At 37.7% G+C, this 27,149-nt stretch overlaps 1 protein-coding gene across 1 annotated transcript; it reads right to left on the reverse strand.

The window, feature by feature from the left end:
• Nucleotides 1-322: 322 nt before the first annotated feature.
• NPHP3 (nephrocystin 3) lies at nucleotides 323-26,839 on the reverse strand. Its single transcript, XM_071429519.1, has 27 exons — nucleotides 26,288-26,839; nucleotides 24,937-25,062; nucleotides 23,554-23,704; nucleotides 22,651-22,803; nucleotides 21,203-21,336; nucleotides 20,792-20,952; nucleotides 19,227-19,374; nucleotides 18,608-18,682; nucleotides 17,924-18,103; nucleotides 16,468-16,571; nucleotides 15,682-15,796; nucleotides 14,454-14,597; nucleotides 13,827-13,924; nucleotides 13,244-13,346; nucleotides 12,528-12,610; nucleotides 11,363-11,501; nucleotides 10,455-10,619; nucleotides 9,903-10,000; nucleotides 8,921-9,043; nucleotides 8,399-8,588; nucleotides 8,015-8,256; nucleotides 7,543-7,618; nucleotides 6,294-6,421; nucleotides 4,470-4,710; nucleotides 3,339-3,464; nucleotides 2,903-3,018; nucleotides 323-2,710 (listed from the first exon to the last, which is right to left on the reverse strand). Exons 1-27 carry the CDS (start codon nucleotides 26,639-26,641, stop codon nucleotides 2,530-2,532), a joined length of 3,954 nt encoding a protein of 1,317 aa, XP_071285620.1. The 5' UTR covers nucleotides 26,642-26,839; the 3' UTR covers nucleotides 323-2,529.
• Between the last annotated feature and the right edge of the window lie 310 nt (nucleotides 26,840-27,149).

Genomic DNA, 27,149 nt, shown 5'->3' on the forward strand with positions numbered 1-27,149 from the left:
TTTCATCCTGACTCTTAATTATTTGGCTGACATGGCTGCTATCACAGGATTGACAGCTTTATGAGAGGCAACTTCAAGTAAACTTTTATGAGGGAATTAATGCACTTTTGTATGCCCTGTTAGAGAGGACACAAAATGGTTCCTGTGTTACTTTTAGACTTCCAACTTGTATATACAAGAAAAATTTGAAATAATCAGAAAATGAATAATTGTATTAAAATAATTGTATGTGTCAATGGTTAAAATTATTTAAAAATAAACAGCATCCAAAAAAGCAGCACTAAGGATTTTTTTTAATTAAAAAGATATTCACGAGATAATGTACTCTAACTGTAAAACACAAGAGAATATTTATTGCTTCCTTGGTTATGAACTTACAAATCGAAGTACATTGCCATGATTAAGTCCAGCTTTGTTTATTCAGCAATCTTATAAAAGTGTTCAGTTTTTACAGTGTCTCATGAATGTTATTAAGATGTTGATATTCTGACAGTATAATTAAATCTCCATTGAAACTGGTGACCCTCTGCTTTGAGGTGGAGTTCTACAAAGAAGTATTATCTGGCATATCCCATATATAGAAATGACTTTTCCTTGCTGTCCATGAGGTACAGCTCCATGGAAGCTGTCTCATAAGCTTTCTTTGGGTTCACAGGGTAGGCACATGGATTCCTCACCCTCTTTACTAAAGGACAATGGATGGTTGGGATCTGCTGCTTTTGAGGGACTCATTTTTTATTTTAATTCTTTTTCTTATTCCAAAACTAACCCTATAACCGATGAGGAAGTTGGAGAGAAGTTGTTCAATGGAAGAAGAGTGACAGTTCAGCAACAGTAACACTGAGGCTCTAGAAAGTAACTTCTTATTTAAACTAGCTACAATAAAGGAAACTGTTTAGGAGAGGAAGATGTACCACTGTACCTGTTAAAATCAGAATAGACATGACAAGCTAGACCAGGCATCTGATAACTCTTTAGAGGAGAGAATTACTGGGTCTAAGAACATCAGGCAACATAAACACACACAAGCTGAGTAGGTTGAGGTTTTGGAGGGGAGGGGGGTTGGGCATTTTTGTTTGGGATTTTTTGCATGTGTATTTGTCTGTCTATCCTTTTGCCCCTCTTCTCAGTTGGTGACAATCCTGCAAAGAACTTTCCAGTTTTTAAAACTTTCTAAGGTGGTTGAAATAGAGTGGTAAACCCTTGCTTTGTTTACAAACCCATTTTCTGAATAAGAGGAAAATATCCAGAGAGCTATTTCAAAGTGTCTACTCTTAGTCCTCTATTGTAACACCTTCAGTAACTATTTTTGATTTTTGTTTTCAACTAAACCTTAATCTTAAAAATCAAATTTGGGTTTAAATATTTGTGCTGTCAATTTTATATACCTTTTATTTTGCCAAATTACTGCATTACCAAAATACTAAATTCCTCCTAATCAGAACAAGGGCTGAAATGAGTAATATTTAATTCTACTATAAAAGAGAAAAAACACTTGGAAGGCAAGTATTCCTTTGAAGTGAAGGCCATTTGCATTTTTGAAACTGGATCGAATTAACATTAGTTGCCTCTGAAGTATTATAGTAGGGTTTCAAATAATTTTCCACTTACACTTCTTATTTTATAAAAAAGTCTTTTTTAGTATGTATTTAAATTGATGCATACATTTATGAACTGAATGAGAATAGAACTCTGACTGATTCTTCCAATGACTCAGGTATTAAGAAATACAACAGGCAAGTAGATTTGATTGATATTTCTTTATCTGATGGCAATCTACTTTGCATCACTAGGTTTTCCCAGCTAGTAAAAACATTCTTGTATTTTAAGGGATTCAGTAAGACTAAACAGTAGATGTATTGCTAAAGGTTTAAAAACAGGAAATCTGGCCATAATCATATTCATTCTGATTCCTCACTGGAAGTATTTTTATTGAACAGAGGGGAATCCTTCAACAGCTTTAACTGTAGATGATGATGATATATTTAGATATCCTAGTTTCCCAAGGAAACCACTTAATTTTGCACAACTTCCTTGAATGAAAGTTTACTTATCTGAAATAACCCTGCAGGTAAAACTTGAGGTTAAACGGTATTTTCAAAGTTTTTTCAAAATTACTATTTCTTCAGAAACAACTTTAAAGGCTTGTAAAAAGGCAGGAAGGATTGATGATACAAAAAGACACAAATTCTCTAAGCCATGCTGTTACAACAGAGAAGTAAGAAATGCCTCTTAGAGTTTATACAAGTGGTTCAGCTTAATTTGTTATAGTCCTGGCACTTGGGCTAGGAGGCATCAAGTCCATGGTTTTGGTATTAGCTACAACTTGAGCTAGTAATGTGTGTACCTATGAACAATGAAAGCAGCTCACTTTGTACCATACAGTCTGCAAAGTTAAGGCAGAATTCATGAAGACAGGTGTCAGTCCCAAAACAGTACATAATCCTTGGAAAAATGGATTTATCTTGGTAATTTTCTGTCTACTTGAAAATATCCATAGAGACTGCCTCTTCTTGGAGCAGGTTTGCATCACCTTTGTCCATGTTCCAGCAAAGTGTTTGGTGATAATGCACTTTTTAAGCTGAATGTGTCTCCACTTGATGAGTGTCGAGAAGTTGCTTTTCCACCTATCAACAAAGTCTCTGCTTCTTTTATTTCCATAGCTCTCTTGTAAAGTTCAGCTGCCTTCTCAAAGTCTCCCCTTTCATAGCTTTGGAAAAGAGCAAAACAAACTTGAAACAAGCAAATAAAACAGGTCTCTCAATTCATTTAAATTGAAATATACACCATACTATCAACATAGTGTACTTAAAACTCTCTACTTTCCTAGAAAGTACACAAGCCCAGATGTTTTGTTTCATGCAGTAATTTGCATTTATAAAGTTGAAGCATATTATCTTACCTTAGTACAGCCAAGTTTTTCAGTGTTTCCCCCACCCGAGGATGCATTTGGCCAAAGCTGTCTTCATAAATCTTTAGTGCGCGTTCATAGAGAGGCAAAGCTTCAATCTGCTTTTTCTTTGGGTAGCAGAAAGTTTATTTGTTACAGATGTGTATTTCTTTGATACAGATGTCTAATACATAGGCTTTTCTTGCCAACATAGTATCAATGCATCCTAGATGCAGTATCATGCCTACCATTCACAGCAATTATCTTTTCCCTGCACGCATTTTTCTTGCCAAATATGCTTTCAATGTTTAAAATGGAACCCAAGAATTTGCAAGTACTATAAGGAATTTCCCTTTTCAATATGATCAAGTTTCTTTAGTTTCATTTAGGTACAAGTCATAAAAAAGCCTAAGACAGGAAAAATAAATGCTAGCCATGAAAAACTTACCATCTGACAGTAAAGGACAGCTAGGTTCACCAGAGCAGTTGCTACACTGGGGTGTTTTGGACCAAATGACTTCTGTCGAATTTCTACTGCTAGCTCATACAGAGGAACAGCCTTGTCAAGCTTTCCCTAGAAATAACATGAAAAAAATTATTAATTTCTCTGGTATCAAGATGGTAACAGCAAAACCTATTTTAAACAAAAGCCTTGGAGAAGATCTAATTATTTCTAGAATAAGGGGATAACTTCGCTAAATAATATGTATATTCTGCATAAATTATTTATCATGACTATTTATTAGAACCTAATTTTCCAAAATACTGGGCCTATTCAACCCCCAGTTAATGTGTTTCTCAGCTAGGTCTATTTCTTCATTTCTTAATTTATTTTTTGCCCACAAGTGTCTCATTGAGAAGGCTGTAAAAAGAATTTTCAGTTGTACTGTTATCGAAATAATTGTCTCCACTGATTTTTAATTTGTGCTCCTTCAAACTAGCAAAGAGGTTTTTGATGCAAATATTGAGTGGTTTTGCAGCTTCTAGCAGAATGAAAATTAGAAGCTGAAGTGAGCAGAAAATAACATGACCCAAAACCATTTAATGCAGACAATAGCAGGTAAGAATTATTTAGCAAAAACATAAGCAAATTTGATCTAAGAGATTATCAAGGTCTTTTTTGTCTTTGAAGAACAGTAAAATGTGAAAATATAAAATAAATAAAATTCTTATAACCCATGGAACTTGATCTTGGTTCAACTGTCGGAAACAATACATCACTATTAAACTAATAATACCTAATGGTTACAACAACCATATACAAACACAAATAACACATTTTGAAATTAGAAAATGCAGAAGTTTATACTGTTGTTAATTTTACTCTACAAAGTGCTTTTTTCACAGGAGTAATGCTCATCTTTCACTGAGTCAACAGAAGTTGAAGGTGGCTCAGCTAGTTTATTTGTGAGCTGCTATCTCCCTCATAATTCTAAAAGTTGCCCTTAAACTGACTGTAAAGTCCAAGGTCATTGATAAAAAGAACTATTCCTACACCCTAAAACGTGATTTTTTCCATCAAGACAAAGACATTACAATTAATTTAGGTGTACAGAAGAGATAACAGGTGTGTGCTCACCATCTTTTTGTACAGCACTGCCAGGTGTTTCACAGTGTAAGCCAAGGAGGGATGATCTGGAGCTAAGGCTCTCCTCCTGATGTCCAAAGCTTTCTCATAGAGCTCCTCAGCCTTGTCATAGTGCTTCTTCTCGTTGTACAGGGCTGCCAGGTTGTTCAGAGACTGCGCGCAGTCTGGGTGGTCGGATCCCAGCACTCGCTCCCGCATTTCCAAGGAGCGCTTCAGGAAAAGCTCTGCTGTCCTACACAACAGATTTGCTCATCAGTATTTTAAAGCTGGTAGCATCTGTACAGGCTGAAGTGCCTGTTTGAAACAAGAATTTGTTCAGAACTGACAAAGTAGAAAAGACTCTGTGTAATGTCACCGCTGAAGCAAAGAGCACATTTTAGCTTGCTACAGTAGGGTGCTACTATTTCATTTCAGCTTTACAGCAGCTCCTCTATCAAAACTACAGGTGATGCCCCATAAGACTGACAGCATCCATTATTACTAGGCAGCTCCTCATCATGACATCCACACAAACCCTGTCATGCTATTCTCAAGAGGTCAGCTTAGTAAATCAGAAAAATCCATTTTATGTTAGAGAAAAAAAAGACCATTTATACACAGAACTGTAGGTTCAATTCTGGAGCTCTTAGAGAAGTGTCAAAAGGTGCAAGGGCTGGAGGATCATCTGTGACAAATAATTATTCATTAAGTGACATATCCTTCTGCCAATGATTTCATTTTAACAACATGAAGTCTTGGACTTGCTGGTTCAGAGCAGGGATATCCATTTTAAAAAGTTCCTTAAACCTCCACTAGAACAAAGTTTATACCTTTTCTCACCTATGAAATAGTGGAGATACATCTACTCTTGAAGAAGGTTGCGTTTAACAGGAACTACATATGAATAACATGGAATATTGAACAATATGAGATTAGATAAAATGTTGCTCCTCTATAATCAGTCATTTCATGAGGGTAAACTGATGAAAACCCCACATGTCTAACAACTGTTAAAAATCAATTCCTTCAGTGTAGAGATCGTGATTCTGTATGCAGATCCTAAATAAGGATATACTTCTGTAATTATCCAAAAGCTACAGGTGCCTTAAACATCAGGTACAGGAAGAACTGTAAAAATACTTCCAGAACTCTGTGCTTTTTTGCTGGGCACTTCTGTTCTCTGAAAAGACTCAGTTCAGTAGAGTGGGATTTAGCTGAATTCACAATTCCCTCATAACACATAGCTTAGATTCCTCTGTCTAAAGAAACTTCAGCTAAAGAAGTTGATGTGAAGAGTGGTTAAACATACAATCAGAACCATCTTGCACCTTCTATTCCCCTTTTTCAACACCACTGTTTATCTCTGTCTGCTTTTAGAACACCTTTGTGTTGTTCCAGCCCTTTCTGGCTTTTAACAGGACTTCAGGGTAAAAGCTGAAGGATTACAAGCACAGTGAATATTTAGGTCATGACTTCTTGTAATACTGTCATAGAAAAACAACAATTCTGCTGTTCAAAGATGAACACTGCAAAGGAGAGTCACAAAATAGTGAAGCTGAGCAGAGAAGGCAGAAGTCTGAGAGAGAAATGGAATTTGCAACAAATGCTAATTAACATGGAACATCAATTCTGAATGCAGGAAGTGCACTGACTTGGTAAATACCTATATGCCAACAGCACCAAACAGAAAACAGGAGTGAATTTCACAGTGAACAAAACCCAGTAGAATGAATAAGGGACAAGTATTTGATCATGTGTCTGCATTTAGAGTTACATCTCCCTGCTCTGCCTCCATTCAGACATCTGAGTGGATGTGTCACAATCAGTACAACTCACTCAAGATTATTCTGCAGGTAGTAGAGGACTCCAAGCTCATTTAGGGTTCGAGCATTATCTGATGTATCCTTGCCTAACGTGAGCTCTTCCAGCTGCAGGGCTCTTTGACGCAGGAGAGCAAAGCCACACTACAGCAAAAAGAAGGAAATGTAAGCCAGTCAGCAGTACACTCAAAGTTTAACACTAAAGACAGAAAACCAAGAGTTTGATGCCTAAGTAGCACAATAATCCTCCTTAAATTCTATTTTGAGCTACATGGCAAATGCTTACTTACAGTCTATCAGCAAATTGCACCAAAAATGTGAAATGTTGGTGAAAATTTCCAGGCAATACAAGTTACTGTGCAGTCACACTTCTTTCCCTGTATCAGACATGCTTATTTGCTTAAACTCCACAGTTCAAATAACCAATTCAGATCAAATTCTTAGGTTTAGAACCTCAAAACTTAAAATCAATTTAACCTCCAATTAAACACGACATACAAATGCATATAAAATACTACTCATGGCTTCACATAATCTGTTTAAAATGGGCAAACAAGTTAATGCTTAAAAACAAAATAAAGTGCAGCCATTTTTACACACTGTTTATTTTTGATCTTTGCAGTCTGATAAAAATATTTTTGCAGAAGAACTCATTACAGAAATAGGCCAAATCTTCATGAACCAAATTCATTCTTATTTAATCACTGTGGAAATAGCAACATGTTTATGCGTTTTTTCTATTTTCATTAGAGCTACAACTTGAGCTCTGGAGTTATTAGCTGGACTCTTACAGTACAGGCATTACATAATAAAATCAGCTCAAAAATGACAAGAGAAACCCTGACCTGAAAAACAACACAGGAGAAGAAAACAGGGGAAAACTCTGTATGTCACCTTATACTTTTACTGGGATTTTCCATTGCAGTAAGCACTGCATTCACTAGTAGGATAAATGCCTCAACTATTCTGGAGATCACCTTTTTCCATTGTGACTTTGACACACAATCATATTGGCTGTAATTCTGCACCTCTGAAATGTATATATCCACTTCTTTCTTTTCCACTTTCAACTCCATTCCAATTGTACTGACACATCTCCACTTCCAGCAGAATTTAAAGGACAGTTACCAAAGCTACCTATGTCCACAATTATCAAAAGTCCTGAAGCATTATCAGTTTTGCAGACACAATTTATCATCTGTTTAGCACACATCTGTTTAGCAACGTGCCCTGTACCTCTTCTTAAATATCAAGCACTTCCTTACCAGACTGCCTTTCTGCCTTGCTGCTTTCTGGCGTATTTTGAAGGACTTTTTCCTCAGTTGCTCAGCTTGTTCATATCTGAAAGTTATTTGGAGTGTGAGAAGAATGTCAAATGTGGTATCAATAAGCATCCTGGAAAGATTCTAAGTTATTTAAGTGTACAGATTTGAAAATTTAAGATTCTTGAGAATAATCACAATTATTTTCAAATATAAAATTTACAAAATGATTAGGGACAGACAATATTTCTCCTTTATCTGTGCAAGTTTTTTGTTAAACTAAGCACAAAAGTTGGCCCCTCCTATCTGACCTGCTACAAGAATAGAGAGGGGATGCTCATGATTGCATTTGAACATATGAAACTGGAAAAAAAAAAAGAAGAAAAATTCTAGCTTCAGGAAAAAAACTTTTGCTGTTAATTTTTTTTTGTACTAGCTCCACATAAAACAAAACCAGCAGTGTAATTAAGCTTACTTGTTCTGCTTTTGGTACAACGTTGCAAGTGCGTCAAGTTCACGGGCCACCCGAGGGTGTTCAGCTCCATAGGCGTTCTCAGAGATTTCCAGTGCCTGCTTATACAGCTGTTCAGCATTTCCAAACTTCTTCCACTGAACATACACCCCTGCCAGCTGGTGGAGTGACTGTGCCACCCTGGGGTGGTCTGGATCCAGCGCGGTCTCCCGAATCTCCAGAGAGCGCTGCAGAGGAGCTACAGCCTGGAACAGCCAAGTCCAGAGCGTGAGGGCAGCAGACAGCATCCCCTCTGCTGCAATAACTTAACCACTGCCACAGAAAGCACAATCTGAGCTCTGCTTCATTTGCCTTTTTTCTCTTACAACAATCTCTAAATGTACTTACCTGACTGAGAAGACCTAGGTCCTTAAGAAACCGTCCCAGGGTCTCATAAAGATCAGCCAGGCAGATCATACTTTCCTCTCCCTCACTGCTTTTTTCATATTCTTTCAGAGAGTCAAAATACTCAGCTGCCATAGAGCTCTTATCTTTCCCAACCAGCTGCCAGTAACTCAGCAATTCTGCAAAATGTCCCCTGTTTTAACAAGGAAAAGAATCTTATCTCTGATACCTCTCTATTCAGACTGATGCTAGCTTTGGAAAAAAGGCCTACATGCACAAATGTTGTCATGCTACAGCATCTACAGAGACAATCCATGGAGACTAACACTATTCAACAGCAGTATTTATTCCTTTACCACCCCCAGGGTGTAGCAGAGTAGAAAAAATACATTATTTATATGGAAACAGCATTTAGCACTTCAGCCTCTACTGTTCAAGAATTTGAATCTGTTGCTTTCTGATTTATATTGACAAAAAATTACTACGAGATGTTTAGAATGGCCAAAACAATTTCTACCTTTGTACCTTTTGTAAAGGTTTTGGGACACAAAGAGATTCAAAAGACACTTGTGTAGCTTTTGCTTATCACCCTGCTGTTGGAAGAGCCAGGGAAGTTCATCTGCACTTCTCCAAGTCACTCGGTCTTGACTATTGAGAGAAAAACAAATGTAAATTAAAACTCTGACAGGCCTAGCATATTGTCATTTTGATGTGAAAACCAGGCAAGCATACAATTTCCACACCTGAATGTCTGAACAGACAGATTAGTGTAAGACCTATGTACTCCATTTTCTTATATGTTCATTTTAATTTCACCTCAGAAGGCACTGGAATCCCCAGGCACTCCACAGGAAGCTGCTTCTCCATCCCATATGGGCTAATCTATGCCTGCCAGCAGGACTGCAGCCCTGCAGCAGCCCACTGTCCCTTTTTGCCTCCTTTGTCTGGCACACTGTGGCCCTCTTGGCTTCCTCCTACCCAAGAGCAGATGCTTGGAGGAGCAATAAACAGCAGCCCACAGCTGGGACACAGTAACTCAGGATATAAAAGCAAATCAGTTTTCAGGCTGAATATGAACTTGTAGATGTTCAGCTGTGCTACCAGGTCTCCTCTTATCTATGTGCTCATTGCTTGCTGAACACAAGTGATTTTCGGCTTCAAGTCCCAATCAAATTCAAATTTCCAACCATTTACTGGGAAATCCATGGGGGTTGGAAACCACAAAAATCCATGGGGGTTGGAGACCACAAAATAACTGATATGGTATAAATTCATACCCTACATTTCCCCACAATCACTTTATCATATACCCATTCCCCTTCACAGACCTCATTCTTTTCCCAGACTGAAAAGCAACACATCAATAAGTAAACTTTTAAGGTGACAATTTGGCATAGTTATTTTGCCATAATAATTTACTAAACTCAAAGAAAGTATATGAAGAAACCAAAATATCTATGAGGCATGAAGTCTGCAATTTAGCACTTCTTGAAGAATTCTGACCTACCTTAACTGCATGGTGAAATATTCCACTAGTTTTTGTCTATAAGCAGAAATAACATTTTCACCTGCTTCCATATACTCTAGTTTTACCATCTCCCAAGCCTGAAAGAGAGTATAATTAAAAAAATGAGAATGCATTTAATTTGTTTAAGTGCTGATGATAGGGTGATGAAACACATCTCATGTTGTAGAACTGAAAATCTTCCAATGACAAAGGCACTACAAACAAATTGTCTTGCATTAGACCACAGCTCTGGTTATTCAAGCAATATTCCTTTCTCTTTCAATTCTTCTTGGTTTTTTGGGAAGCCAATGTTTTCTAGGATACATGGAGTTAACAATTAATAGATTTGAAATTTATGAAGATTTGAAAGGCCAGACTTTCAGCAATACTGGTTTTTCACAGTTCTGGTAGTTTTCTAAATCTAAGGAGAATGGATGAGCAAACATACATTTCAAGGCCTAGGTAGCTAAAAACAGAACTTATCTAAAAAAACAGGGGTTGGAGTCAGGGGTTGGAGTTTCACTTGCACATATTTAGAATTACAAACTTTACCTGGAGGTGCTGGAACTTCAGCAAACCACAGCCAAATGTCAGCAGACACATTTTGTGCAGGCTGTGAAGGAGTGAGGCCAGCACTGCAGAAGTCAGCTCAGGATAAAGCTCCATCAGCTCTGACTCGCTCACCCCATTGTGGCTGACACCAATGACACACAGTATCTGCACGAAGCAGAAAACAAGATTTCACACAGTTAGCAATATTTCCTGGAGAGCTTAGTTACACTGAAATCTCAAGAAAAATACTGTTTATCACTGTGATAATTTTATAGCCAAAGAAAAAAACCCCTGCCTATACAGGGTTTCATAAAGATCGGCCATCTCCATCTTCTCAAAGCAGAGACCTCAGTGTTAATGGTTTAATATTCTAATACATAAAGCACCAAATGGGACACTCTGGGACAAACAAATGGCTCCTCAGACTTTCCAGAACCAAAGAAGCAGCAAGTAAGAGTATTGTGTACTAATTAAAAAAATGTTTTGCACAAGAGGGAATTCTGTAAAAGTAGGAAGAGGAGTCAGAAATGTAATAAGCAATGCCTGTATTCATAAGACAGCATGTTTTGATTGCATTTACTATGCTCAATGTAATTAATCACTAGATGATGGTAGTGATCAGCAAGGAAGTGCTAATTCTGTATCACATCATAGTGAAAAAGCTCTGCTTTATTCTGTGAGACAACAACTCAGTTGTTATTTAACACAAAGCAGTCATACATTCTATAATTATCCAACAGATGTAATTACACTAATTAAATTGTCCCTTCTATACTAATAATGCACAATAATCTCTGAATCATACATATGAACCAATATAAATTTGTATTTACTTTTAAGTTAAGAAAAACTCTTTACGGGGAAGAGTATTCATTACCTGTAGAAACAGTGATGCATTCTCTGCTTACCTCTCTCAAAAGATCTTTCTCTTTATCACTCTGCAATGATTCCTGAATTGATCTCAGAACAAGCCTGTACAGTGACACTGTGTCTTGACACTGGCAACACTGCTGAAGAATCTCATCTATGTTTCCTGTATTTCCAACACTGAGCAGAAGGACAAAAAGGGTAAGGTTTAGCATATTAAATTTGGCTGAGTAAGATTGATTTGGAACTACACAAGAGTTCCATCTCAAACATTCTCTGGATTTCTACTGGGTTCAAAAGGCGCACAGCACCTGGTGAGATTTCAACAAAGAAGAGGTGAGTTCTTCCAAGCCAACTTCTGATTTCTGTCATATTGTCTGATTTTTCTAAATAGCCGCAACAGCTTTATTAAAAAACTTAGGCTGCAATGTTCTTTTCTCCAGCAGGAGTACAAGCAGGAACATCAAGATGGATAAAGATAAAACCACATGCTGCTATTTAATTTAATGCATTTACAAAGCACATTTTCAGGAGCAATTAAGTCTTCTAGAACATAAAACATGAACAAAAATAATGAAATCAGTCACCTGGAGTAAATTACCAATTAGTGTATCATCTTCTGGGAGTCTCTTAACTAAAAATGCATCTTTCTCAACAAGATGAAGTCTAGGTTAATAAGAAGCCAATGCACTTATTAGGTATTCTCTTGCACAACAGGGAAGATTAATTTTCTCCACAGCAGGAAGTAACAAGGCTAAGGACCATATGCAGGAAGTTAAACTAAACAGTTGTTGACCTTCCTTGTAGCCTTAAAAATCTGTGGGGCAAACTCTCTCGTAAACCAGAAAATACAACACATCTGAATTTAGCTGTTTAACAACACAATACCAACATTCTCCAAATACCTTTAAAAACCACTGAAGCAACTGATACACCCATAAAGAAGAACAAATTAAAATAAAATAGAAATAGAAGAGCTAAAAACAAATAGATACAACTGCTTGGATTCACTTAGTATCAAACTGGTGACTGTAAACTCTGATTTCTGTTCCTGTTGCATTCAGAGTCAGAGGAGGGCAAAACTTCTCTATCGTTTTTTTCTAACAAGATTCATTCTGTTTACATGAAAGTATTTCAAAAGGCTAACCTACTTGAAGTCCTCTAATCTAGTGATGACCATAGTAATTTCCAAACACCTCAACTTACCAAGCAATGGTTTTGCCCAAGAGAGTGACATACAGAGCATTGCAAGTTGTGGCAGAACGACAATGTCTCTCAAGCTTCTTCTCCTACAACATTTTAAATAATCATCTGTGAACTGAGATGAAACTAACTATGGAAATAAAACATTGAGAAGAAAACAAAAGTTCTAGATATTATTTTATGTGCAACATCTGAAGATTATAACATGGTAAGTACTACCAAATGGTAAGTACTACTACAAAATACTGCACCCATTTCCAGCTATAGGAGCATATAAGTGAAAATTCCCATTTGAATTTAAGATGCAGAGTTAGGGTCTAACATTGTATCTCAACATGAAGGTTACCTTACAGAATCAGTCTCAAGGGCAAAGGTGAAATACTGTTTTTCCCAATCTGTCAGTGATTGTTACATTATTATCCAAAAATAATGAATTAAAACATAATTAAACCTTCTGGTATTCTAAAATAAAATATCATATTTACAGCAGTATGTGTAACTGCACAGTTTTTCTGTTAAAAATTTATGTTGTTCCTTCTGTGTTTCAGGGCTGTGAGCCATGGGGTAAAATACTCAAACTTCATGCTATCTTGAGCAATCATATTTAGTTAGCTAAATATAATTCTTTGCTCTGGCAGCTGGGCTAATTTAATCTTTTCATGCTTTTATTAAAAGTTATACTGGAGTAAGGTATTTTAGAAGAACTGCAACAGACATACCTGCTCTTTAGTCAATTTAACATTTGCAGAGTTACATTCTGCACTAATGAGAGATTTAACATCTTTGGAATTCAGTGGATCAAGATGAAGAGTGGGCCATAACCTTTGGTAAGAGAGAAAAAAGTCATATTTGAACCTTATTAAATAGCACAAAAGAGTAAAAAAAAAAGACATCAGAGTTCCAGGGCTTTTTAAAGATTTATATCAAAGCAATAATTGAAGCTGTTCCCTGCTACTATGAAATTCTAGTCATCTGAAGTAAAATTTCCACTTTTAGCCTTGTCCTGAATCTACATCATGATACTGCAGTTCTTGATGTGCATCTGACTGCATTTAATATCATCTTTCATACAGTCATTTGGGTAGATCCATCACAGTAAAACAAAAATCTGGTTTTCCAAAGGCTAAAATCTGTCACTGCAGCTAAAACAGAGAAGCTTTCATTTTCTTCATAGGTTACAAAATCTTATCCTATTAAATCTCCACATCTTGACAAATCTGTCTGCTCTTCAATGAGTAACTGCAATTTGAAATAATAACTCTAAGCCAGGATAATTTGTCACATCACAGAAATATAACATACCTCCACGCCTGTGGACACGTTTCTACATTCACTGATACAATCACTCTCACGTTCACTGGCAGTGGATCTATCAACCACTTCATATGCTTCTCAGCTTGCTTAAAAACAAATTTTCATTTCTTAACACAGAGGTTGTTCAAAACAATGCCAGAAGTTGCTATGTTTCATCAACTGTGCAACCCAATGAAAGGAGCCTTAAATTCTCCAGTCCTTTAAAATCTTTCATGAACTGGTCCTCTAGACAGTACTAAATGACCCACTTATATGTATTAGCACAACTGTACACTAAATAAAGCAGATAGAATACTATTGTTGATATGTTCACCTCATAAAAACCAGGCTATTTATGTGCCCAATAAGTCAGCTCACAGCCTTTAATCTTTGGATAAGTAATGTAACCAGACTGCTCAAAAATTAAGGTGTAAAGATAAAATTTAGAAGAAAAATACCAAAACAACCATAAAAAAGTTTATTTACAAAAATAACTCAACAGCACTTTTTACAAAACTATGGTTTTCTCAGAGCAAAGCAAACACTAATATTTTTGTTACATAGCTATAACTGAGCCTATTAAAATAGTCAAGATTCCTGTTAGACTGACAAATGGCAAAGATTTTGAAAACATACCTGTATTTGGTCAATAGAGTCAATAATTATAATAATGCTGCCTTGATGGCGTGCAGAAAGCTTTTCCAGCCAACGGGGAAACTCTTCCAGAAGTTTAGCTGGATCGAAAGTCAGAGGTGATACTAACCAAGAGTGTTGCATAAGCTGCAGAATTATAAACATGTACAAGAAATTCTACCTTAAAAATCAGCTAGGATAGTTGAAAGAAGTCCTATAGACACAAAAAGTAAAAAAAAAAAAAGCAAAAAGCTGTTCTACCCCCCCTACCTCACCATCTCCCCCCAGAAAAACTCCATGGGATGTGGGGGCATTCTTCTAGTCAAGTTCACACAGAATTCTTTCCTTCTAGTATATGCAGAAAGCTGGCATATGCAGAACAAAGAATGTTTCTTGAACTCAGTGTGTAAATTCTAGAGAGATAACATTTACACAACAGACAAGAAATATGGAGACTTAAAGGACTTGAAGTTGCACAGATTAAACAGGCACACATCTAAGACAGATGAAAGAACTGCATTCATTTTTCTACAGGTTTTAGTACTGTAAGGCCCTTAGTGCTACTCTTGTGATGGAAAAAGCAAGTTCAGACCCTGGTCCAAAAATGATCCTTCTTATTCCCCACGTATTTAGCACACAATTAAAAATAAATTAATATAGGAGAGAGTCTAGTCTAGGAACAAGATGGTGCCAAGTGGCCAGCATAGCCTTGGGTTTCTAAGCACATAGACACAAGATGTACCACCTGCCTCTCTCATCAGCCAGATGGCAGGGAATTTTGGAAGGAGTATAATTTTATGGTTTTATAAGTCATCAATATAGGTCACTGGAAACATAACTGCTAATGCTGATCTATTATGAATATCCCAGAGATGCTATTTAGTTGAGATACATTAAGTGTATAGGATCAGATTCCCCTCATCCTATAACACTTTACATTTCATAGACTCACAGAAGAGTTTGGATTGGAATGAGCTTTAAAAGGCCACCTAGTCAAACTCCATGCAATGAGCAGGGGCATCTTCAACCACACCAGGCTGCCCAGAGCCCTGACCAATCTGAACCTGAATATTTTTCTACTACATTTGTATTACTTTTCACTGATGCTGAAAAATTTGTAGAAAATGTTATCTTTGCACACACAGCCACACACAGCCACACACACCCACACACAGAGAAAGATGCAATGCATGGATGCAATGCATGCAAAGGACATGTAATACAGCATTACCTTCAGAGTAAGGCGTTTAATTATCAATGCAGATTCTGAACTGGTAGACATGGGCCTCCCAACAAAGTGGTAAAGAATTAGAGTGTTTGGAGAATGCTTCTGCTGTAATTGGATCCTAATGAAAGAAGAGAAGAAAAAAAGAAGACTCAACAGACAGTAATTTTGCAAATAGATCTCAAAAAAAATGCATCAGTTTTGCCAAAGAGTATCTTAGCTACATGTGTTCCATGTTTATCTAACAAAACAGGATAGACATTTCCTAACTACAATTGAACTTTTAATGTCAGATTCCATTTTCACTCTCGCTATTACTGACAGCAATTAGCAAGTGCCCTTCCTGGCACTGAACAGTCATGTGCCACTAAACTTTCAAAAAGCAATGACACCACCAGTTTATCAGCAAATTTTGTCATAGCATACAAGTGACCATAAAATTCTATGGTCTATCATAAATGATGAGGATCCTTTCTTTATTTCAGACCCTTCTTGTGTATGAGAGAAGGGCAACACAATTGAGCTATCAAAACCACATTGTAATGCTGTGCAAAGATAGATTTGTAAGTGATGCCTTATCATAAGGTGTTGCAGCTGGCATTAGGGAGCTGTCAAAGGCAGCCCAGATGAAATTAGCTACTCAAATATCACAAATCTTTCCAGGATGCTTCAATAGGGTTAGCACTTTGTAAATGCCCCCATTTTATCTCTTATTACTGACACAATGTTGGAAATGTAATGGAAACTCTTTTCTTAAATTTTGTTCATATTAAAAAAAAAAATTTAAACTACCACTTAGACAGAAGGAGAGATTTCCCAGAGCCTGGTCCTCCTGATACAAGCAATGGTGGAATTGGTGCTGGTGCTGCTACTAGGTCATTCAGACGTTCAAAATACTGTAAAAAAGAAGCAATCATTATAAATAGTCCAGTGTTTAAGGGAGAAATATAATGCCTGGTATTGTAAACCATTTCAATTCAAAATGCATGTACCAGTTTATTAAGGTAAAGAAGAAATTTGAAATGCAATACAATACAAGTGTAAATAGATATTGCAAGGAAACACTTAAACCACAGAATTTATTATCTCTTTTTAAAAAAGTGCAGAATTAATTAACACTTTCTTCAAAACTATTTAAAATGGAATCTTCAGTGGTACAGTGTTCTTTGTTAGTTCAGGCTTCCTTGCCCCACCCTTTCCCCAAACTACTCCACTGCACTGGATACAGTTGCCAGGAAAATGTTGGCATTTGCCATGAATGACTATTTTGAGCATACAAAAGCATACAAAGGAAGGCTTTCTTACAGCATACGAATGTCCAAAAATATTTCAGAAGATGACAAAATAAACCAAAGCAAAACACCCTTCACTTGCTTGGGAGAAATATTTTGTCTTCAAAGTAAGAGGTGCATTTAGATATGCATTGGTATTTTTTCTTTAATGTTCTGTTATTCTATTGCTTTAGAATGTAGTAAAGATGGTACAATCCTCCAAACCATTACCAATATAGGAGTGGTGGAGTAAAAGAATATATTGTGCTAGTAAAATAGGGGTACTAAGAATTTAAATGCAGTAACAGAAAATGCATGCTTATGTTACACTGCCAAAGTCAACTACTGCACCACATTCTGTGATGACTTTAATGTTTATCTTCCTACATTCATTATATCTTCCCAACATATAACTATTCCTGATACTCACAACTTGCAAAGTTTTAAAAAATTATTTCCAGTAATGAGTAAGTACTGAGCTTTACAGCAGCTTTCCACTATAAAGTTTCCTTTCTTCTTCTTTTATAGCTGCATGATGAGATGAAATCTTTTCATTAACCATCTCCTAAAGACCTAACTCCAGGTGTCAAGAAAGAGATTGGATTTCCTTGGGGAAAAATAAAAGAGAAATAAAAAAAATAGAAGAACTAAAAACAGATACTCAAGAGTGTTTTCAATTGCTGACCAAGGTCTAAGAGGATGCTCTGCTTCTGGCACACTGTTATAGTGCTTTTCTCCAGTGTGGGCACAACAACTACTTCTTCATCAATGTCATTCAACAACACACCAACTGGCATCTCTCCCAGAAAAGAAATATGCCATCTATATCAGACATATGGCTTCTTCCAGCATAAGGAGTGATAGCCTTAAGGGTGCTCTCAGACACAGCTTCTTCTTTAGAAATGCATCTTGCCCAACAAGGGATGAAAGTGAGTTAATACTTTCTCTTCATCCATACACCTTTATCATGTACTCACTTTCTCAAATCCCAGCTCACATGTTGAATTAGAGGCCTGCTGAAAAGCTTCCATCTGTTCTTGTTCATCATGTGCATCCCACAATACATCACCAAAAACTTCTTCTTCAGGAGCAGTGGAGTCTTCCTTATTACCCAGATCCTTGCCTTCTAGGTCTGTCATTTCACATCCCAATATATCCTAGGTAAAAAGAAATTACATGGAAAAAACCACAACTATAGTGCTAGCACATATGCTGTTAGTCTCAGTATGAGTGTGGCTCTACTAACACCAATATGCTCATTTCCTTGCAGGGTAGCAAAGAACATAAATAAATAAGCAATTAAATGAAACTAAGTTAAGTCTGAATGCACAGGTCTCCAGACACTGATTTTAAATATCTCATACTGGAAACAACTCACCACAAGGAGAGGATGCATCTATGATATGGATAAAGAGAAATTAAGAGCTAATTAAGGCTCATAAATAGAACCCCTTCCCATGGTCCAGTGCTTCTGTCCATAAAAGCACTGCTCAGTTTGGGGTTTTATTTTCCACTTGCACATTTCCTTGCTTGCCAGATATTAATAAAACAGGGAGATACTTTTGAATCACACCTAAGTACTGCATAATAATCACACTGACATAATTTAAGATCATAAATCAACATAGACATAAAAAGCTAAAATGCATCATGTACTTTACCTGTTTAATTATTTTTTCCACACAATTATAGATTTCATATGCTCCTTCCTCCTTACCTCCAACATGGTCAATCATCTGAAAAAGTAAATGGAAAAGCATGACACAACTCTGAATCCAACTGAGAACAATATTTAGGACTTGCAACAAAAACATTCTGGAACACATTTAAATTCCATTCTGTTGCCTTCCTTAGGTAAGATTCACTTTGCCTAAGAACTTTAAAATTTGGGCATCTAGTTTCAGCTGTTCTCAACTGTTGTCTCTGTAGGGGAAAATAGATCATAACTGATCGATTTTTAGGCAGCAGGAATCTCTCTAGAGGTATACTTCATTCCCTTCAGTGGGTACAGAGGGACCTCAGATAAACAACTTTGCCATTTGAATGCCTAAGTACAGGTAAGAAATTCTAACCTTATAGCATAGCCATTTTTTTTCAGTGAAAATGCAGTGGCTTTTTTTTTCTCCCCTGCTAATGAAAATTTCATAACATTCATAAATTTCAGCTTCATCAATCTGCTGACAGAATGAGCAGCCAGAGCAATGAGTGTAATGCCATTTCCTCTAAAATCTGGGACTATCAGCATGCAGTGTTGTTTACAGCAATTTTTAAATACCATACCTTTGCTTTGTTCATGCAAGAAATTTGCTCAATTAACTGTTGCACTGAGACTGAACTGACTTTGCCATCCTCCCTTCTGTGGTAAATTAACCGGGGCTTTTCTTCTGGATTTCTCAAGAAGGCTTCTTCACAGTCCTCCAACAAACAACTAGATTGGAAATCAGCATTCTTGTGCTATATTACACTGCTGTAGTAAACAGTTCAATCAACACAAGCTCCAAAGATGGGTTTCACTGCAAAATCTAATTCAAAAGTCATATCTATTTATAGCAAAAAAGCAATAAAATACTTCAACAGAGAATTTGAGAAAAATTCTGAAGCAAGAAAAAGTAAGAGAGAGATTTATGCTACTTGTACCAAAACCAGCAAAACCATGTATTAATTTTTACAATTATTGTTTGGTAAATTTAAAGCTGTTTTTCCTGTCATAGCAATATGCAGAGTGAAAGGTAATTGCCTTGCATGGAAAAAGTATGGTTTCACATATGATGAATAAGCATCATATATATGCTTTGCTACCAGTTATCTGAAGGTTCTGTTCTATCTTTGATCTTTTTAGGAAGAGTCCTTTAGTATTTTTCAGATGTCTTGGGTGACAGTCTTTCAATTTATAGTATTTAAAAATGAGAATTTGACACCTCCAAATTCAAAAGCACTTTGCATTTATATATGTGAATGATATCCACAGATATCTATTGCTGTTCCACAGAAGGAACTATACTACTTGAGGATGCTGATAATAGCAGACAAGATTGCTCAAATATTACCATCTTTACACAAGTACTACAATTTTCATCAGAGTTTTTCTAAGATAAATTCTCTAAATTAATAGGTTTGGGTTTTTTTCCCTGAATATTTTTTTCTTACACATTTTTGCTTCACATACATAAAACTGGGTTATTTGGCAACAGCATATAACACATAACAGTAACATTCCTAACACAATTCAAAAGTATCCCTCCTTTGGTGTATTTTCTTTAGTGAATCATGCTTCTTCTTCTAGAAGGTTAAGAAATTACTCACTGAACAAACAGACCACATTCCATCACTATTTGTCATGAAACATCATGACTTCACTAAATCAAAGCTGTCAAAAGACAGCATACAGTAACACACAGGAGAGCCATGAAATTAGTCTGAAAGACAGCCAAAACCAGAACTAATATGTGATAGAATAAACCCCAAATACTATGGACAGGTGTAAGGCTAGATAAGCAAATGAAAAACACTGAGTACATTCACATCAGCCATCTTGAATTCCTAAGACATAACTGCATGCACAACAGCGAGCTCCTCTTGGAAAGCAAAACACTTCTGTATGTTATTAAGACATTGTTCAAGCTGTATTTTAAGAGAATTTGTAGCTACAAGAAAAAGAAAATGGTACAAAGCTGATACATTCTTTTAAGTGTCTGCACTAGCAAACCTAAGTTTGAAGGAGCATCACTTTGAAGTTACCAGCTTAGGAAACATACTGAGTAAAGCATCCCATACATTTTAATAAGCTATGCACTCTGCATAAATTACAAGCTGCCATTTGTTTCACCAGCCTGGAAAATACTCACCTTGGCAAAGTTAAATGCAGGAGCAAAATTACTAATGAACTTTTTTCTATTTCCCATTTTCTTACATCCTGAAGAGGCCTTTCATTCTCTGTTGAAAAATTAATGACTTGAAAGAAGTACCCCATTGTTTCACAGACTCTCTGAAGTTTTGGAGAGTAGTTCTGAAAGCAAATGTGAGCAACAGTGCTTTATTACCAATCATGCATAGCACTAAGGACCTATCAAACAAATCTCAGTTTCTTTTCTCTAAGCAGTTAGTTCCCCTGAAGCCCTTGACAATACTTTTACTGATTTCACTGAAATCAGATTACACCTACTAAAGCTTTCAAAAAGTATTAGACAAATTTCTGAACCATCATCACATTGGAAAGAAGACAGCACATAAGTGAGCACAGGTTTGGGGGTACTCACTCTAATGAAGATGGTCACTTCTGGCTGAGTCTCATCAGTATTGATAATATAACATCTTACTGTGTTACTCCACAGAGAGTGGGAAAACAGAGGAGTAACCTGCAATAAACTGGCAACAGCAGCATCCCAATCATCTGCCAATGGACAAAAAAAATCAAAATGAAGTCTTCGACATCTTCACATGTCATCACACCACATAACAGTTAAGTCATCACCTCTTAACATCATGAATACTATATTTTATTTAAAATAGTAGCAGAGTTTTTACTCAATTATTTAAATTTTACAAATGTTGAGAACTCATACCATCTGATAATGCCACACAATTTGACAATGTGGCAAAATAAAAGTGTTAAATATATTATCTCCTTTAAAAGGATTGATGAAATGTTTACACAAAATCAAGCTGATAGTTCTAAAATAAGTACCAATATGCAGGAGCAATAAATTCACTCATAACCAAACACTTTTCTGTCCTTCAGATCTATGTGTATTTCAATTAGACCATGTGAATAAATGACAGCAAAACACCGTGGGAACTTCCTCTTCCAGAGGAAAAAAAATCCATTTCTTTCTATAGCATTGTATGTTTATTCCCTACAGAAGCAATAAGTTTTAAAATTTTCTTGGACTCTTCATTTTGTGGCTGGTCATTCTTTCAAGACAGGAATAGGTTCTCTTCTCAGGACCACACAGGTGGATGAAAGGCTTAGTATATGAAGCTGGAGCCATCACAGGGAAGGCCCACCCCTCCCACTTTGCAGGCACAGATTTCTGAATCAGACAGAGCCTGAAGGATTAAACTAAAAAGAGAAAAACTGCCAAAAACCAACTATATCCAGGAGAGGTTCCAGAGCCAGGACAACAGTGAAGGAAACCAGGGCATCAGAAGCCAATTTACAAGAGGGCACTTGGGAAACAAAGTTCAAAAGCAGCAATTATTGACAAGAAAATATCAAGCACTGATTTACATAACAACTGTATATCCTGGTCTTACAATCAGATTTCCTTAAGTGGCCTCCTAGGCAGACTCAAAATCCATGAAAAATCAATGAACAAAACAGTGGTATAATTTATTCTAATACAAATGTGACATTCATACTCAGGAAGTAGAGAACCTGAACACAAATGGAAAAAAAGAACACCAGCAGATATTGAAAGAAGGAGCCACTATCTTCCACTGTCAACATAAGGAACACACTCACAACAAAGCACTGGTAATTGCTGTTTGTTAAAATCACTGCTACACATACCATGGTCATCATATATATTAAACATAACTTAGCTACATTTCCTTTTATTTTTACAAAGAAGTCCAAATAATCCTTTAGTTAAATTACCCAAGAGTGGACAGAAAAGGATCTAAGAAGGAACACAGTTATTTAAGAATAGTTGAAAAAATTCCACAGACACCTACAATCCCAGCAAAATGAATTGTCATTACTTACCTCTGTTTATATTTGCAAATGGTCCCTCTACATCTATGGAGCTATGAGCAAATTCAGGCCCTCTGAAAGACTGCTGAAGTTGCATCATACTACCCATGGATGGCTCACTTCCCAACACTCCTCCATTCCAGTATTCAGATGGCGCCCCAGCAGCTAGGAATTGGAAAACAAACAAAAAAAACCCTCTTCATTTTCACTACACAAGATAAATTGTCAGTTCTAAATACTCCAGCCACATACCACTGACCATAATTTTTTTTTCCTTCAGCAGATTTCCTTACACCTTTGTGTGCTGTAGTTCTTAATGGTTGCTTGACAAAATTAACGAGAATCCATGACACCGAAGGCTGAGGGTATTTCCTAATATTTGCTATTACATAGATTACTCACATACCCATCTGAACCCTTTCCATGTTAGTAAATTCCTCATACAAGTTTTGTACCTACTTCTTCTTTGTTTAAGATCTAACTCTGCTGTTCTGGAACACACAGCATCTGACACTGGCATATGTCATCATCCAAAGTGTCTAAGACTCCCTCTAGTTTCTGGTGTGATTTTTGGATATTTTGGAGCATCGTCTCTCAGATACAGAATAAGAGAACTCAGAGAAGACTAGAAAACTCAGAACAGCTAATAGAACAACTTTTAAAAAGTGTTCAAGTAACTGTCTAGACAGTTGTCTTTCTTCATTTATTGATTTGTAACACCAGAAATGTGAGGTTCCCACAATCTAAACCAAGTTTGCAAGGTTTGTTGCTTTTACCCTTCAAACTACTTTAAGCTGCTTTTCACATGGATTAATAAAACTTTTTTTTCAAAACAACATAAATATCTGTCTTCTGCTTTACTATTTGGAGACTTAGTCATGTTCAAACATAAAGTGTTGGGGACGAAATGCTCACCTGTAACATCTGTACAATTATCATCAGAATCAGACTCTTCAGGATCAAACACTTGGATTCCCTGGGCCTGGAGTCTCTGGAGTTTTGCTTCTAGCTCTCGTTTGGCCCTCAGTAAGTCCTGAATCTCATTTTCTTTAGTTTCCCTAAAAATCTATTAGCAGGAAGGAAAAAAAAATCAGCATCTATTCCTGAGCTCATGTTATCTACTTTCAATTGGAAAAGTAAGTTTTTAGCATTCATTTACCAGGCAAAGGCATTAAAATGTCAATCTGAAGCCATCATGAATCAGAAATAAGCAGGAAACCACAGTTTAAAATTATCCATTTTTAAAATTTTACCATTATAAACCTTAGCATACCATTCTGAAAGAAGCCTGTATTAGCATGTTCATTAAAAATGAAAACAAGTATTTTTACTTATTAAACTTTATTGTCTTCTAAAATTGCTACATGTAACAATTTTTTCAAAGGTTCCCTTTTATTCTCCCATGTTTTTATTTACAATTACATATAATCTTGTATTTACATTTTATTGTTGCAGAAATATCAATTTCCTTCGACAGAAATTGATGAAGCATCTCCAGCTGTCCTGTTTGTAACTTATTACCATCATGTGGGAAAGAAAGCATTAACCTAGTTTTAAATTCAAAGAAATGAAGTAGTCTTCAAGTCTCATTTTCTTAAATAAGGTCAGAACCAATCCTCTTTTTATATATCTGACAAACATGAACTGCATGTAGCTACAGACAGCTAAAATTAAGGACATGAAGAATCTTGAAAATAGTGAAAAACTAGGACCTGTTTTGGGTGGCAGAAGTATCATCTGCAGCAAAGGAAAAGCAGAACCATCTGCCTGGCCTTTCAAGTCGTTCCTGCAGGGAGTGCAAACTGCCTCTATCATATTTTTGCAGCCAAAAGAGATGCACCAATACACAGTTTTTAAAAAAATATAAGCTAGATATGTTACACCTTACAATTCAAGGTATAACATGTATAATGGAACTCTGTGGAGCTCCATTATTTACTTATGGAGCACACTTCAGCATGTGACAATTTGCAGCTCGTGTTTTCTTGTCATTCTCAAATATGAATATACTCCTGTGTTCAAATTCAATGCAGGAATTTAGTTTCTGATGTATCACTTCATATTCTCCTTTTAATATTTATAAAGTTATTTCATATTTTTTCCTCTTAGTCTTACAGAGAGTTTTTGATAGGATTATTTTAATGGAAATAGGCATCTACAGCTATGACACTCTAAGGTATCTTTAAGAAGAAGAGGCTCTCATGAAGGCTTTTGGAGAAGGGTTCATTTGTGGAATGTAAACAAGTGACATCCATCTTTTTTGGTCATTTTCCCAGGAATAGAAAAGTCAAACCATACCTTGAATTGCCTTTTGACCTTGTCTCGATCATGTTCAAAAGTAGCAGCTCTCTCCATGGCTTGGTATTTAGCTTCCAATGCACTTTCTTTCTCTCTAAGTATTTTCTGGTATGTTTTCTGAAGTGCCTGAAAACATTCAGTATTTAATTTTTTTCAGAGTTTTATTGCCCGTAAGATGTTTTAGATTACTTTTCAGGTCTGACTACAGTATTATCTCAGCACCCTGTATCTTTCCTTACTGTAGGGCAGCCAGAATCAGAGAATACTCTGAGTTGCAAGGGAACCATGAGGACCATCAAGTCCAACTCCCAGCCCTGCACAGGACACCCCAAGAGTCACACCCTGTGCTCAGAAGCATTGTCCAAACACTTCTTGAACTCTGTCAGGCATGTGCTGTGACCACTTCCCTGGGGAGTCTATTCCAGTGTCCAACACCCTCTGGATGAGGAACCTTTTTCAATATCCTGCCTAAGCCTCCCGTGGCACAACTTCAGCCCATTCCCAGGTCGCCACAGCTGTGGAGGGTGCAGTTCCCATCCCCAGAAGTGCACTTTGACGGCATCCCGATGGTTCGGCAGGAGAGCACCGGGACACCACTTCCCCAGTGTGAAAAATATTTTCAATATTTTACAATTGGCTTTTCGCAAATATTAAAATGAATATTATATGTGTTGTGTTAGAAAGTAATGCTGTATTAATTCTCTTAAGTAGTGTGTTAAATATAGTTTTGGGTTATAAAAAATGTTAAAATAGACACTATGCTATGTAAGATACTTTTTTTAAAGAAAGGGCTTGCAGCGAAATAGCAGCCACAGGACACCTAAATCTTTCAGAGAAAAAGAATTTATTGCCCTCTTATCAGAAGAAATGAACTTCTTCCCTCCTCGAAGGTGCTGCTAAGATTCAGAGGAAGAAGCTGACGATGACCAGATAGAATCCTGTGTTTGAATGGAATTTATGCATCATGTATGAAGGGTATGAATATGCAACAGGCTATTCTTTTTAAAGGTTAATCCTTTGTTAACGGGTGTCTATTTTCGGGCTCGTGCTGCCCAGAAAAAGGTACCCGGACGTCCGTAACTCTTTGTCTCTATTCTCTCATATTGTCCTAATTCCAATTGTCCAAATTATTATTACTCTAATTGTATTACTATTTTTTATAACCATTCTATTACTATAAACTTTTAAAATTATAAAAACAAGTGATTAGCGTTTTTCACACGCAGCACCTTGCCTTCCCTCGCACCCGTCACCTCCCTGCCACAGCTTTCCCCAGGAAGCGGGACGAGTCCCTGGCAGCCTCAGCATCGCGGCTCAGCGCCCTCAGTACCCGCGGGATGGCGGGCGCTACCTGCAGCTCGGCGCGCAGCCGCTTGTTCTCCCTGTCCAGCTTGGCCTCCTTCTTCACCATGGAGGCCACCTCGTTGTTCTTGCTGACGCGGAAGATCTCGTACTCCTTCCTCAGGCGCTCGTACTCGGCCACGCACTCCAGCTCCTGCACCGAGGCCGTCGACTTGAAGCTGGCCCCGATGAGGCCGCCGGGCCGGGAGCCGCCGACGCGCCGCAGGGAGCCGCGCAGCAGCCGCGCCTTGGGCTTCACCTCCACCGGGATCTCGCAGGCCTCGCCGCCGCCGCCGCCGTACGTGTCCTCGATCACCTCCCCGACAGCGCCCGCCGGGCTCACCAGGGACGACGCCGTGCCCATGGCCCCGCGCCCGCCCGAGGGCGAGGCTCTAACCCCGAACCCAGGGCCCGCTGCCCCCGGGGGGACCTGGCGGCGGGGCAGTGCCCGGCGCGGAGCCTTCCCGGCGGCGGCTGCGGGCCATGGTCCGCTCCTTGCGGCCGCCGGACGAGGAAGGGAGAGCGGGAGGAAGCTGCCCCGCGGGCCGCCTCTCTCCCTCCCTCTCCCGGCCGCTCCCGCCCCGTCCCGTCCCGCGGCGGCACCCGGCTCGGGAACGCTGCTGGAGCAGCCCGGGAGGCTGAGGAAAAGCGGAGAGGGAGAGCCGGAGGGGCTGGCGGCGGGAATCTGCTGCTCTCGGCTAAAAGTGACGGCATTTTAGGGTTTTGATGCTAAAAACCAGCTAATGTGAGGTCACGGCGAACTTTCCTATTCCTGCTGCCCCCATCTCAGCCTCGTCGGGGATGCTTTATCAAAAAGAAAAAAAAAGTTCCTATTTTCTGTTCACCGCGTCTATTTCTCCTCAAGTGTCTAT

The sequence above is a fragment of the Agelaius tricolor genome, unplaced genomic scaffold (genome assembly GCF_023055355.1).
Source record: "Agelaius tricolor isolate 1412-34295 unplaced genomic scaffold, bAgeTri1.0.p SCAF_6, whole genome shotgun sequence".
Taxonomy (NCBI): domain Eukaryota; kingdom Metazoa; phylum Chordata; class Aves; order Passeriformes; family Icteridae; genus Agelaius; species Agelaius tricolor.

Bases quoted from the DNA above. Each gene is read 5' to 3' on its own strand.
- NPHP3 (XM_071429519.1), bottom strand. From the start codon at position 26,641: ATGGGCACGGCGTCGTCCCTGGTGAGCCCGGCGGGCGCTGTCGGGGAG. The intron at 13,347-13,826 runs GTATGTTATATT...CTCTTACCAAAG, and splicing joins ACGTGTCCACAGGCGTGGAG to GTTATGGCCCACTCTTCATC. The intron at 4,711-6,293 runs GTGAGTTGTACT...TCTGTTGTGTAG, and splicing joins TACCTGCAGAATAATCTTGA to GACAGCAGAGCTTTTCCTGA.